The 12,777-nt window shown below is 53.9% G+C and overlaps 2 protein-coding genes across 2 annotated transcripts in view; both read right to left on the reverse strand.

The window, feature by feature from the left end:
- Positions 1-12,777, reverse strand: part of LOC139603914 (zinc finger protein 154-like) — a 273,066-nt gene that overhangs the window by 118,154 nt on the left and 142,135 nt on the right. The gene's annotated exons all lie outside the window — the stretch shown is intronic.
- LOC139603875 (zinc finger protein 135-like) overlaps positions 1-12,777 on the reverse strand; it is a 67,084-nt gene that overhangs the window by 50,882 nt on the left and 3,425 nt on the right. Inside the window, exon 2 of the mRNA XM_071454881.1 lies at positions 1,906-1,912. Coding sequence (XP_071310982.1) covers positions 1,906-1,912 — 7 coding nt within the window. The remainder of the gene's footprint in view (positions 1-1,905; positions 1,913-12,777) is intronic.

Genomic DNA, 12,777 nt, shown 5'->3' on the forward strand with positions numbered 1-12,777 from the left:
TCTCACCTGGACTTCAGGTTTTTGGGGATTTTTTGGGGAGGATCTCACCTGAATTTTTTGGCATTTTTGGGGGAATCTCACCCAGATTGTTTGAGATTTTTCAGGGGGGTCTGACTGGGATTTTTTGGGATTTTGAGGGGTCTCCCCTGGATTTTTTGGGATATTTTTGGGGTGTCTCACCAGTTTTTTGGGGGATATTTTGGGGTCTCAGCAGCCGCAGCTCTGCCGGGCGGGGGCCGGAGCCCTCCGGGGCTGCCGGGGCTGCCGGAGCGACGCGTCCCCGTATTGGATCCCCGAGCCACCCGCTCGGGACCCAGCTCATCCCCGAACACGCCGATGACAGCGCTGGGGCCGTGAGTGCCCAGGGCCTGCACTGCCACCACAGCTGGGATCTCTGCTGAGCTCTGGGGCTGCACAATCCCACAGGGCTTGGGGCTGGGGTCGAGCACAGCAGAGTCCTCCTTGCCTTTCTGGCAGGGACAGAATGAAATGCAGCTTCAGAGGCACCTCTGGAGAAACTTTAGACTCCTCAACATGCACCGCAACAGCAACTTACACACGCGTTTACAACTGCCCAGGACAAAGGTAAAAGGCACAAACAAGATGCAAGAATTGTAGGCTTAGAACTCCCAGGGGATCCTGCAAGGAGGCTGCCAGCACAGGCATTGGTGTCTGTGGATGCAGCAGCTTTTCACAACCTTCTCAGATCTCCCACAAGAAAAGCCCCTGAAGACCAGAACATCAACTGTTTCCTCAGGAGCTTCAAGTGCCTCCTAAAGTTCACATTCGGGTAGGATCCTGTTCTCAGCAGATCTTTAAGGCTGAATAGAAACCAGCAAGGTCTTATCCAAACCCTTTTTTCCCCTAATAATCTCCTCAGTAATATTTGACAGGAGGAGGTGGATGTGATGCCAAACCTGGGGAATGAGCCCGTAGCAGCCAGGAAGGTGGCTGGGATTCCTCATGAGGATCTTCCTCTCATGGGGCACCTTCAGGTGGCACTCATCGTACAGCAGCACTTGGGGGGACACTTGGAGCTCAGGAACGAGACATCTGGGCAGAGAGATGACCCCAGGGCAATCAGAGATCCTGAGAGAATGGAGAACGTTTCCCCCCAGAGATTGTGCAATGGAGCAGAACACATTGGTCACTGTCCAATGCACATTGAACAGCCCTACAGGGATAAATTGCCTTCTACCTCTGCCCACTCCAACACGTCTTGTCAAGGAGGCCCAAACCCTGAGAGGCAGCACCCAGAGGCTGCCCAGTGCCCCAGGCAGAGCCCTTTGCCCCACAGCTGCCTCAGCCCCTCCTGTACCCCAGAAGGCTTGCAAGGACTCCTGGAACAGTCCCAGTGAGCCACGAGCTCTGGGGGAGCCTTCCCAACAAGGATCAGGGCTCCCCAAGGCCCAAGGAACACACAACCCCAGTGTCTCAGTACAAATGACTCCCTTCTCTGCCATGGTGCTGCTGCCCTGCCTGAGAACTCAGCTCTTTGCCCCAGCCCTGGAGGGCACGAGACAGCAGCTGCCCCACAGAGGGGCTGATCAGCCCCTGCCAGGCCCTGCAGCTCCCTGGCTCCTCCACTGCACAGCTCCAGGCCCTGCCTGGCCCCAGCTCCACCTGCTTTACAGAATGGCAGCCCAGGCACTGCCTGCATGGCTCTGCCTGGGACAGGGAACAGCCCCAGGGAGCTGCATCCCTCTGGGCATCACACTGACACCCACAGCAGCACAGCAGCATGGAATTCTGCTGCAGCAACCACGACTTTTGGGCTCAGCTCTGACAACATTAAAGCTCAAATTGGGAAGCAGAGGGAAGGAGAAAATCTGGAGCTGACCTGCCACACCAAGGGCTGCTTTCCCCTCGTCAGACCTTGCCCTCCCCACTCTTGCTGGGAGCCACTTCCCCCCTGCCATGGGCCCTCATGGACAGAGCCAGACCCTGACTCTCAGCAGCTGCTTGGTGTGGCCCAAACCCGTGCACGGTGCTCACCACCAGCACAACTCCACCTCTTGCAGGAAGAAGGAGAGGAGGCCCTCGGGAAATTTGTTCCCCTTCACGCACCAAAGCCCAGGCCAAGAAATGATATCATTGCTGGTGCCTTTAGAAGAGGGCCCAGGCCCGAGCTGGGCTGTGAGCAGGGGTGCTTTTCACCACAGGCTGCTGCCCAAGCACTGCTGTTCCCATGTCCAGCTGGCACAACATGAGGGCATCCAGCAACACTTCTCCTTGGCACTGCAGCCAGCAAAGCCTGGGCAAGGCAGTGCCTGGGGGAGCCAGGCAAGGGCTGGGACCTGGCTGTGATGATCAGGGTTGCCCCTCCCTTGCCAACACCCTCCAGGTGCACCAGCATTCTCTGGTAGAACTCCATCACCGTGTTGGAGCACAGGGTCACCTGGTGGAAGAGAAGAACAGTCAATTCTCCCTTACAAAAGCTCCTTACCCACGTGTGATATCCTCCAGTTCCCGAGGGAGGATTTGGCCTTAATTATTCTGCTGCTCCATGTACAGAGCACAGTCTCAGAGTCACAAAAGCCTTCTGGCAATACCAGATTTGTTAAACACCCCTTGCTATCAGGGCACAGGTCAGCTACATTGAAACATTAGACTACAGCTCTATGCACCACTGCATTCAAATTAAGGAGCCAATTTCTCATCTGACTACAATGACATCCGTGCAGAGGAAATCTGACTTGAACACAATGAGTTCAGCTGCACAGCAGGAACCAGCTCACCTTGCTGTTCATTCAAATCAGCCTGGCCATTTTCTTCTTGATCATCTTCGTGGTCCCCCACAGCTCCTTCAAGTCTTTGCAGCTCCTCTTGAAGCGAAGCCTTCTCTGCTCCATTTCCATCCTGCGCCTTCTGGCCTCTTCTTCAGCTCTCCGGGCCGCTGCTCTCTGCTTCATGGCCGCCCTTCTGCGCCTGAGGCAGAGGAAGAAAGGCAGGAAGAGCAGCTCAGCAGCAGCCCAGTAGGGCCCCTGCTGCACGGCTGCCCAGAGCAGGGGTCCCCAGGCAGGCTCGGGTGCCTCTGGGGTAGCCTGCTCCAGGCCCTCTTTGCCCAGCTCTGCATCCTCATCCCAACTGATCACCACGGGCCGTGGGAAGTGGAAGAGGAGCAGCAGCAGCAGGGCAGGGACTGATTTGGACACCATGGTCTGCAGGAGGAGAGAGACAATTTGTGTTGCTTTGCACAAGAGTTGCAAACCCGTGTGTTATTAGGGAATGGCCGCTCCTGCTGTGCCAAAGCGCTGGAGCAGGGGTGAGAATCTGGTGTCCAAGTGCATTCATGTGCTCCATGTTGCATGGGGCACCCGTGTGCAGGAATAGAGAACACCTTCCCTCAGATGGGATCTGCTGTGGCAAGGCCCCTCTGGTTTTCTCCTCCACGCAGCAGTTTGCATGCAGAATGTGGGCAGATGTGACTTGGAGGTCCTCCTGCTCACCCTTGGGTTCCCCTTGCAGAGCCTCAGCCCCTGCGTTCTGTCAGGGCCCCTGGGCAGGTGGGATATTCCCAGAGGAGAGGGGCCGGCTGTGTCCCCATTGCCCCTGTCCCTTATGTGCCTGTGCTCAGGAGGGCACAGAGAGGATGGGGACTCCTGCCTGCCCCGTGTCCTGTCTGCCTGCCGGGCCTGTCCCAGGGCAGCCGGGCTGTGATTGCTGTGCTCTGTCCCCCTGTCCCTGCTGTCCCTGCTATCCCTGCTGTCCCTGCTGTCATGGCCCACTGCAGGCTCCACACCTACACAGCCATGGTGGCTCCTGAGCTCTGCAGGGACCTGAGTGACAGTCTGAGTGGTGGCACTCCTGGTTTTCTTGCATTTGGCATCACGCAGAGCAGAGGCTGGATCACAGCACCAAAGGAGCAGCTGCTGCAGGGGAGGAAAGGAGCCTCTGCATGGCCAAGGGCTGCTGTGGTGCCCCTGTGTCAGGAATTCCCCACAGCTGACACCTGAGTCCAGCATGGACACTCACAGACACAGCGTTTGTTCAGGCATTGCCTTTATTGCATCTTGACAGGGACTGCAGCTGCCTGAGGGAAGTCACCCTCCCGAGACAGGAGGGCAGAGAGTGTAATTTAAATTAACCAATTGTGATTATAGGCATTTGTAGCGACAGTCTATGTACTGTATATATGAATATTAAACAAGACACAAAGTAATTATTGGATCATGAAGATTAAGCAACATTTGCGGGTTTAAACAGAAATAAAGTATACTTCAGTTTTTGTTAACTGTAATAATTCTTGGTAATTTTGATGAATTATAAGTTCTATGTAATATAAGGAAAAGTGCCATTATTTATTACTACTTAATATTAAAATATTTATGTTATCTTACAAGAGTAGTAATCTACATTATAGTAATAAAAAGTTTTGAAAATGTTGCTAAAGACAACTATTTTTAAAGAAAACATTTTAAATATTTCAAAACTATTTAAGAATCTGAATCAATCTCCAATCATTGGCCCGATGCCTTCAGATGGTGCTTTCCTTTGAGCAGATGCAAAGGCTCTGTATGGGAAAGGGTTAAAATAGATGCAGTTCCTACAGATCCCGTGAGGAGAGAGAGGGCAGAGGGGCAGGGTGTGTCAGGAGCCCGGAGCCTGTGCCCCGGCGCAGGGCTGTGCTGGGCAGCAAGCGCAGCTCTGTGCGCCGGCTGCTCACAAAGATGTGCGGCTCGCCTTGGCCGGCCCAGAGAGCATCTCCAGCAGGAAGCTTTTCTTCACACAGCCACTGCCTGTGCTCCTCCAAGAGCCTGCCCTGCCTACCTTCAGCATCCTGTTTGTATCCCTATTCATTCCAATCAGCCTGGCCATTTGCTTTTCTATTTCTTTCGTGGCCCGGCACATTTGCTCCATGTCTTTGAATCTCTTCCTAAGGAGCCGCCTTCTCCGCTCGCTTTCCACCTTCCTCCTTCTGGCCTTTTCCTCAGCTCTCTGGGCCGCTGCTCTCTGCCTCGTGGCTGCCCTTCTGCGCCTGAGCCACCAGCCCAAAAGCAGGAGCAGCGGCTGAGCAATTTGCCAGAGCTGGTGCAGGTAGCGCAAGGCAGCCAGGAGCCAGGGTCCCCAGCCAGGCTCAGCTGGCTCTGGGGGGGCCGCTTTCATCTCCTCTGCACGGGGCTGCCCATCCCCGTGAAATCTGTCCACCACGGAAAGTGGGAACAGGAAGAGGAGCAGCACAAGCCCAGCCAGGACTGCTCTGTGCGCCATGGTCTGCAGGAGGAGAGAGACAAGGCTTTCACTGGGGCTGCCAAGGGAGCTTGTGGGGGCTGAAGTGAGGCCCGGAGGCGCAGGGATGTGAGGGCAGAAGCAGAGGGCCCCGGGCAGCTGGCAGGCAGCAGGGCCTGTGCCAGTGGGCCAGCAGCAGCAGCCCCGTGCCCCGGCCAAGGTGCCGGCCCCAGGGGCTGGCCCTGGGTGCAGGGGGACAATGCAGGCCCGGGTGCGGCGCTTGTGGCCCGGCCCTGGCCCGGCCCAGCCCCGCCACGTGCGCACTCACCGCTTGCCCAGGCTGTGCTGGGCCAGCGTTACCTGCGGGGGCCTTTTCCAGCTGCCCCCATTGTGACACGCTGCCCCTGGTGTCACAGGGGCCAGAGGCATCACAGCCGGGCCAGCCTCGCCCTTGGTGCCCAGCCCAGCCCAGGGGCTCCCAGTGGGCCCAGCAATGAAAGCCCCGGCAGGCAGCAAGTGCAGCCCCTCTGGGAGGGGATGGGCCCCAGGGGCTCCCTTCACAAAGCAGGCAGAAGTCCCCACTGATAAGGTTCCAAAGGGAAAAGATTATAATCCATAATGTTGAGTAGGATACATATTATCAACTATGAAAACACCTGAGGTGCTTTTCCTAATGGGACTTGTTCTTCTGTGAGTGGGGTTGGGTGATGGTTGCTCAGTTTTTCTTGCTTGACTATTCCCTGATCCAGTCCATCCAAGACTTCGGTGAAACCTTCCCATTGTCAGACAGCAGAAATAAAGAACTGCAGTGAAACCACTTCTAGTCCCCTTCAGATCAAGAAGGTGCAGGGGGATGGTTCTGGCAGAGAATTTGAGCTGCTCTGGACAGAGTCGCACTGCTGTGTTAGCAGGGACTGGCTGCTTGTGTTTTTCTTTGGATGAACAGAATCTTCCTTGTGTCCCCAGTGAACACATGGAGCTCACACCACCAGTGCCTCTTGCCCGTTCCCTGCCCAGCCAGACCTTCCCGCCCAGCTGCAATGCCCAGCGTGGCCTTTGAGCACAAAGGGATTGCAGAGCCAAAAGCATCTGTGTAGCCACCATGGTGTTCAGCGGCTGCTGCTCGGGGAAGGGCACTGAGAGGAGGCCACTGCTGCTCTTGTCAGAGTGCTGCTGTGCAGGGATGTCCCTCGCCCTGCTCAGTCCCACATCTGCCCATCTTTTGGCCTGCTCTGAGCTCAGGTGGATGCCATCTGCTCCCAGCAGACCCAGCTGCTCCACGGTAGATGCACAGGCATGGAATCCAAAACCTTGAGTATCCCCTGAGTAGCCAGGCATTCAACTGTTCAGTTTGTCACGGCCCACAGCAGGGGTTAGAACAAGATGGTTTTTCAGATTCCTTGTGACCTGAACCATTCCAGGCTTCTAGGATTTCTCCATGACTGACTTTTTTCCCCTCAAAAGACCTCCTCTCTCCTCTCTTCCCTCCACCTGTGGAGAACGCATTCTGATGCTGCTGCTGCTGTTGGGACAGGTTGGTGGATACTCTTCCTGCCATCCCATGGGTGCAAGCATGACTCCTCTCTGAAGTCTTTGTCCCTGAATCAGTGCCTTCAAAGAACAGTTATCTCCCCTCCTTCCTTTTCCATTCAGCACTTGAGCAGACACAGCATTTCTCATTGTTTTCCACAGAACAGTACAGGTGCCAGTTCCCATCTTGTGGAGCCCTCTGCCATAAATCAGCCTGACAGGTTTATTCTCTACGTAATGGGAAATGATGACAAATGCAGCTGCATAATCACGTTAGTAACTCACCATAATGACTGCCTCTGGGGTGATTTATGGGTTTTGTCACATGTGAGCTTTCAGAACTTTAGAGGTTACATTTTTCACACTTTTTTGTTGGAATCTCAGTTTATCAGACTTTACTGCAGCATTAATCACTTGCAGTACAACCCTGGACTTCACAAATGTCTCACATCAGCATGAAAAAGGCAGAGAAAACAAGAACTGTTGTGAATTAATGAGCCGGGTAACACATGTCTCACAACAGTGATGAAACAACCTGTGTTCTTCTTCAAGCCACAACAGAAAGTCCCAAAGTCTGGTTATTTAATTTTTTTTTTTCACAGAACACAAGCAGCAGCAAAGAACTGAAACAACACAGCCAGGCTTGAAACCTGAAAGATCTGCAAGGCTGAGTCTATCCTAGTTAATGGTGAAATGATGTGTGAAGCTGTCCTAGATGTTCAAATGAAGAAGATTGATTCCCAGTTATAATATGGCTTCTAAGCAAAACACTGGGATTATATAGGAGAAATGCATGTGTCATGAAACAACCAAGAAATCAGAGAGACACTTCCAAGCTCTACTGTGAAGGTCTGGGAAATGTTCAGAGTTAGCATCTGTGGAGTTTGGTGCAGGATAAACTGGAACAAAAGGCCATCATTACCCAAAATGATTTAGTTTGGGCTAGTTTGTTGGCTCTTTGGTTTGTTTTTTGGGTTTGTTTTGTTTTGTTTGTTTCTTTTGCTTTTTGTCAGATAATGTTTTATAATACTCCAAGAAATATGTTGAAAAGGTCAGCATGATCCATCAGACACAAGCAGGGGGGCTGGGGTAGATGCAACATGTTCCTTGCACTGGAGGGTAGACAGAGGCAAGATCTGGTTTGGGGTCAATCACACCTGGATCGGGGAGGTGGCTGAAACCTGGGCTGGCCAAAGCCTTAGAATCACAAAATATCCTGGGCTGGAAAGGACCCCCAAGGATCACCAAGTCCAGCTCCTGGCCCTGCAGAGGACACCTCCCCAAGAATCCCACGCTGTGCCTTGGCATGTGCTGGTGGGCAGGAGCACACAGCTGGCTGTGGCTTTGGGTGCATGGGTAAGATGAGATGGTGAGGAGCATCCCTGCTCCCTGAGCTCCTGGAGAGCTGCAGACACTGATCACTGGTAAGGACAGCACCAGGACCATGGCCTGGGGCTGGTGATCTGGTGTCTCCTTCCTGCTGCTGCTTTCTGCTACAGATAACAGCCTGGTACCAAGGTCTTGTTGCTGAGGTGATAAACGGCTGGGGAGATTCCCTCCCTGCTCTTGTCTGCACGAGTTCTTATGCTCAGCACCAGGAAGGATTGGGCCAGAATGGAGGCATTTGGGGTCTCAGGGCTGAGGCTGAGACAGACAGGCAGGCAGAGCAGCTCCTCCTGGCTGATGCAAACATTAGCCCTGTGCTGGCCAGGCCAGTGATCCATAGCTATGGGTCCACAGTGATGGTGGTGCTGGGTACTCACTGGGAGAAGAGGAGGTGTAAAATGAAGCTTCTGAAGCTGCTTGGGATCCTGGAAGCTGCTCAGACCCCACTTGACCACAGTGGTTGTTTGGCCAGCTGAAGTGATGGAATTTATTGGGCTGTGCAGGGACAGTTTTCTGTGCAAACATGAAGGACTTTCAGGGGGGATGAAATACGGCCTCATAGTAGAAACAGCTGGGCTGAACACTCTTTATTCCAGCTATGAAGCTTTGCTCTTAAGAGCAACAGATTCCACCTTTCATTAAACCAGAACTTCTTGTTGTTGTTGTTATTTTGAGGAACATAAATGACCTTTCTTGTTTATTTTATGAGCATTTTTAAATCTTTCTTGTTTATTTCATTAGCATTTTAAATCATCTTGTCACCCACTGCAGGCATGAAACATGAGATGTTACCAAAGTGTAGCTCACTTCAGACAGGGAGTGCTGATAGTTGGCAGATCTGTACAGGTGTCCTCATCCTGGGTGCATTGGATGTTATCCCATCCAAGCAGGCAGTTTAACACAAGCAGCTATTTCACTGAGCTTAATTAACAACAGAAATAAAAACTGTATCTTTATAACAAAGTTACTTTGACATCTACCATCACTCAGCGAGAGGTTTATTGTTATGGACACATAATATTGGCTTTTTGCAGAGATTAAAATGGATTTTCTATCTGTGGTGTTCAAGTAACTTTGTTATTGTCTTGGTTTGAAAAGCCAGGTGTCTGCTAAGGAAGGCAGGAGCCTCCCCTGGAATGGAAAATGTAAACCCCTCCCTCTGAATTGTTATAATTTTGAAATTAAGGAGCTGTCAGGCAAAGATATGGGAATAGGAATAACAGTTCTTTTTTAGGAAAAAATAAAAATATTAATGCAGTAGTACAAACGAAAAAAACCCCACTGACAGAGTCAGAACAGGGCCTGACCCCCTGTGGGTCAGGGTGCTGGCAGCAGTCCCATTCAGTGGTGGCTGCAGCCCTCCTGCAGTGCCAGGTGTGGCTCTGTTGGAGCAGGGATCCTGGAGAAGGGTGGAGTTTTCCTCTGAAGGTCCAGGGCTGCTGTAGATGGGCCTGGGAATCTTCCTTCCTCTGGGAATCCAGTTGGAAAAGGCTGATCCTCTGGGAATCCCGTGGAGAAGAAAGACAGCTGCTCCTCTGGGAATCCAGGAGGAAAAGGCTGATCCTCTGGGAATCCCGTGGAGAAGAAAGACAGCTGCTCCTCTGGGAATCCAGTTGGAAAAGGCTGATCCTCTGGGAATCCCGTGGAGAAGGAAGACAGCTGCTCCTCTGGGAATCCAGGAGGAAAAGGCTGCCTACAGTGTTCCAAATCTCAGATTCTATCCAGGTAGGAATGCTTGGCTCCTCCCCCTGGGCGGAGCATCTTCCAATGGGATGATGTCATTTAATCAGCCATGCAGTGACACTCAGTGGACCATTACCAGAAGATTAATAATTAATAATTAATGGCCTATTAATGGAACACACCTCCCCACAGGGAGGATTGGTTGTGGAAGAGAGAAACTGCCCAATGAACAGAAGATAACTGCCCCACCACTGACAGATGGCAAACAGAACACACACTTATCTTGCACTCCAGGACCTGTCCCCACTGGCTGCCCCCATTCTCCAGAGTTCATGGTGTCCAGGGAGGCTGCAGCTGCCGGTGCCGGGAACAAACGAGACGGGTCTGGGTTTCAGAAAGCTCCAGAGTCCATTTCTGACCCCCGAAAGACAGGGCAAAGGGAGGGCCGTGGGGTTTTTATAGGGTATCCCAGGGCTGGAGTTTGGGTTTGTGTCGGATCGGCGGGAGAAATGTGGCATGCAATATGACTGATCAGCACGTCTCGAACTTTATTGAGAGTCACACATGTTTATATTGGATTTAATAAAGCTCATACATATTGCAAAGGAGTGCTCATTATTGGTTAGTTACTTATCGGCCAACTACGCCTTCTTCTGCATTCTTGTGGTTATTCTGTTGAAACTATTCTTCATATTTTTGGCAAAAGAGCCTCTTCCCTATCCTGTTGTTGCATCAAGGGCACAATGTCCTTGCCTTATATGGACACTGACTGCTGACTTCTAGACTTCTCTCCTTCTTGCTTAACCAGGGGTATTATGTTGACGTGACCTTTCTCAGCCAGCCAACTGTCTACAAAGCTCAGCAGGACAAGGCTCCTGTCCATGCTCTCCCACATTCCACAGTGCCCAGGCCACACCAGGAGTGCTCAGAGCTGCAGCCAAAAGCTTCCTATCGATCCTCTCTTGCGGAGGACACCAGCACAGAGGCACAGGTGCCACCTCCTCCAGCTAAGCCCAGGAGATCCACCTCCTCACCAGCTGCAAGAGCAGGACGCTTATGTGCCAGCCGCCCCTCCCAACCCCGTTCTTCCCCTCGTGCCTTGAAGGCGCATCCCCACCTTGAGACACCCGGGGCAGGAAGAAGAGCTGGCCCCAGACGATGTCCTCGTTGGTGTGGAAAGGAAGGTGCCCTCAGAGCAGCTCATAGAGCAGGATGCCCAGGGACCAGATGGTGGCTGGCTGGCCATGGTAGCAGCCAAAGAGGATCCACTCCGGTGGGCTGTACTCCGGCGTTCCTATGGGACACGGGCGCAGCTCATCAGGCCCATGCTGCTCCCTCCCTCCCAGCCAGCTCCCGTTCCACAACAGCCAGCCCCTGCCCTGCCAAAAAGCAACTTGGCTGCAGCTGGCTGAAGATGGATTCCCCCTCCTTCCTTCCCTCCTTCCTTCCCTCCCTCTTCCCCCTATGCCAGCCAAGGGAGGAACTTCTGCTGCCCAGCTGGGCCCCGGCATTGGGCTCACCTGACATCCGGGTGTAGAACGTGTCCTGGAGGATCGTGCCGCAGCCGAAGTCGATGAGCTTCGCCCAGCCCGTGGCCAGGTCGATGAGGACGTTCTCAGCCTTGATGTGGGGGTGCAGGACGCCGCGGCTGCTGCAGTGCCCCATGGCCTCCAGCACCTGGCGGAACAGCCCCCGCCCCACGGGCTCCGTCAGGAACCGCCGCTCGTGCAGGAAGTACCAGAGGTGCTGACAGCGCTGCGGACGCTCCATGAGCAGCGCGAAGCCCTCGGGCACCTCGAACACGTCCAGGAGCCTCACAAGGCCGCGGAAGCCAGGCCGTGACACCTTCCACAGCAGCGCCAGCTCCAGGGGCACAAGGGCGCCCTTGCGCTGCGGGGGGACCACGATGCCGCCAGGAACGAAAGAGAGAAACAAACAAATCACATCCCAAAGTCATTCCTATTAGAGAAGTAACCAAAGAAAACAATGTAGCAATAACGAAGACTGTTGTCTTCTGGCTTCTTTCTTCTTTGCATGAGACCAAGCTTTTCATGGGGAACAATTGCCTCTTGTGACAATTTTGCCAGAGTGGACAGGAGCAGAGCATTTACTTTTCAAGTAGAAAAGGGAAATCGTGTCAGTAATGTCATCTCTTTTCATCCTCTGTTGACACAGTTGCAGGCTGCCAAAAGACATGGTCTGCAGTGTGGAACTTGGGGCCAAGTTTCTTTTTCTGCCAGAGGATGAGGAGGGGAAGTATCCCAGAATCATGGAGTCGTGGCATGGTTTGGCTTGGAAGGGATCTGGAAAATCCCATGGCTGCAACCCCCCTGCTGTGGCTGGGGACCCCTTGCACTGGACCGGCTTGTCTAGAGCTCCATGCAGCCTGGCCTTGAACACTGTCAGGGACGGGACACGCCCACCTTCTCTGGGCAACCTGTTCCAGGAGAGCCTTTTTTCTGAATCCCTTACCTAAACCTAATCTCTCTCCATTTGGATCCATGCTCCCTTGTCCTGTCCTTGCCTGGCCTTGTACAAAGTCCCTGTCCAGCTTTCTTGTGTGTTGCCCTCAGGTACTGGAAGGCCACAGCTGGATCAAGGCTGGGTCTCTTTCCCAGGCTGAAGAAGCCGAGCTGTGTCAGCCTTTCCTTGCAGGAGAGGAGCTGCAGCCCCGGCACCATCTGGGTGTCCCTGCTGGGCCCCTGCTGCAGCGTGTTCACGTCCTTGCCGTCCGTGCCGGGGAGCCCGGCAGAGGCGGAGGCAGCGCTGCAGGTGCAGGGTCAGCGGCGGGGAGGAGACCCGGCCCTGGCAGCGGCTCCGGGAGCAGCGATCGGCGCTGGGCCGCCCGCACTGCAGAGAGCCGGGGCCCTTGTGCCTGCCCTTGTGCCCAGGGCGCCTTTCCCCGCCGCCCGCCCGCCCGCCCGCTCGGGGGAAATGCCCCCTGTGCCGCCCCTCAGGGCCGCCCCTCGCCGCTGCCCCGGGCGCTCCCGGCGCCGCCTGGAGGGGCCC

The sequence above is a fragment of the Agelaius tricolor genome, unplaced genomic scaffold, assembly GCF_023055355.1.
Source record: "Agelaius tricolor isolate 1412-34295 unplaced genomic scaffold, bAgeTri1.0.p SCAF_42, whole genome shotgun sequence".
Classification (NCBI taxonomy): domain Eukaryota; kingdom Metazoa; phylum Chordata; class Aves; order Passeriformes; family Icteridae; genus Agelaius; species Agelaius tricolor.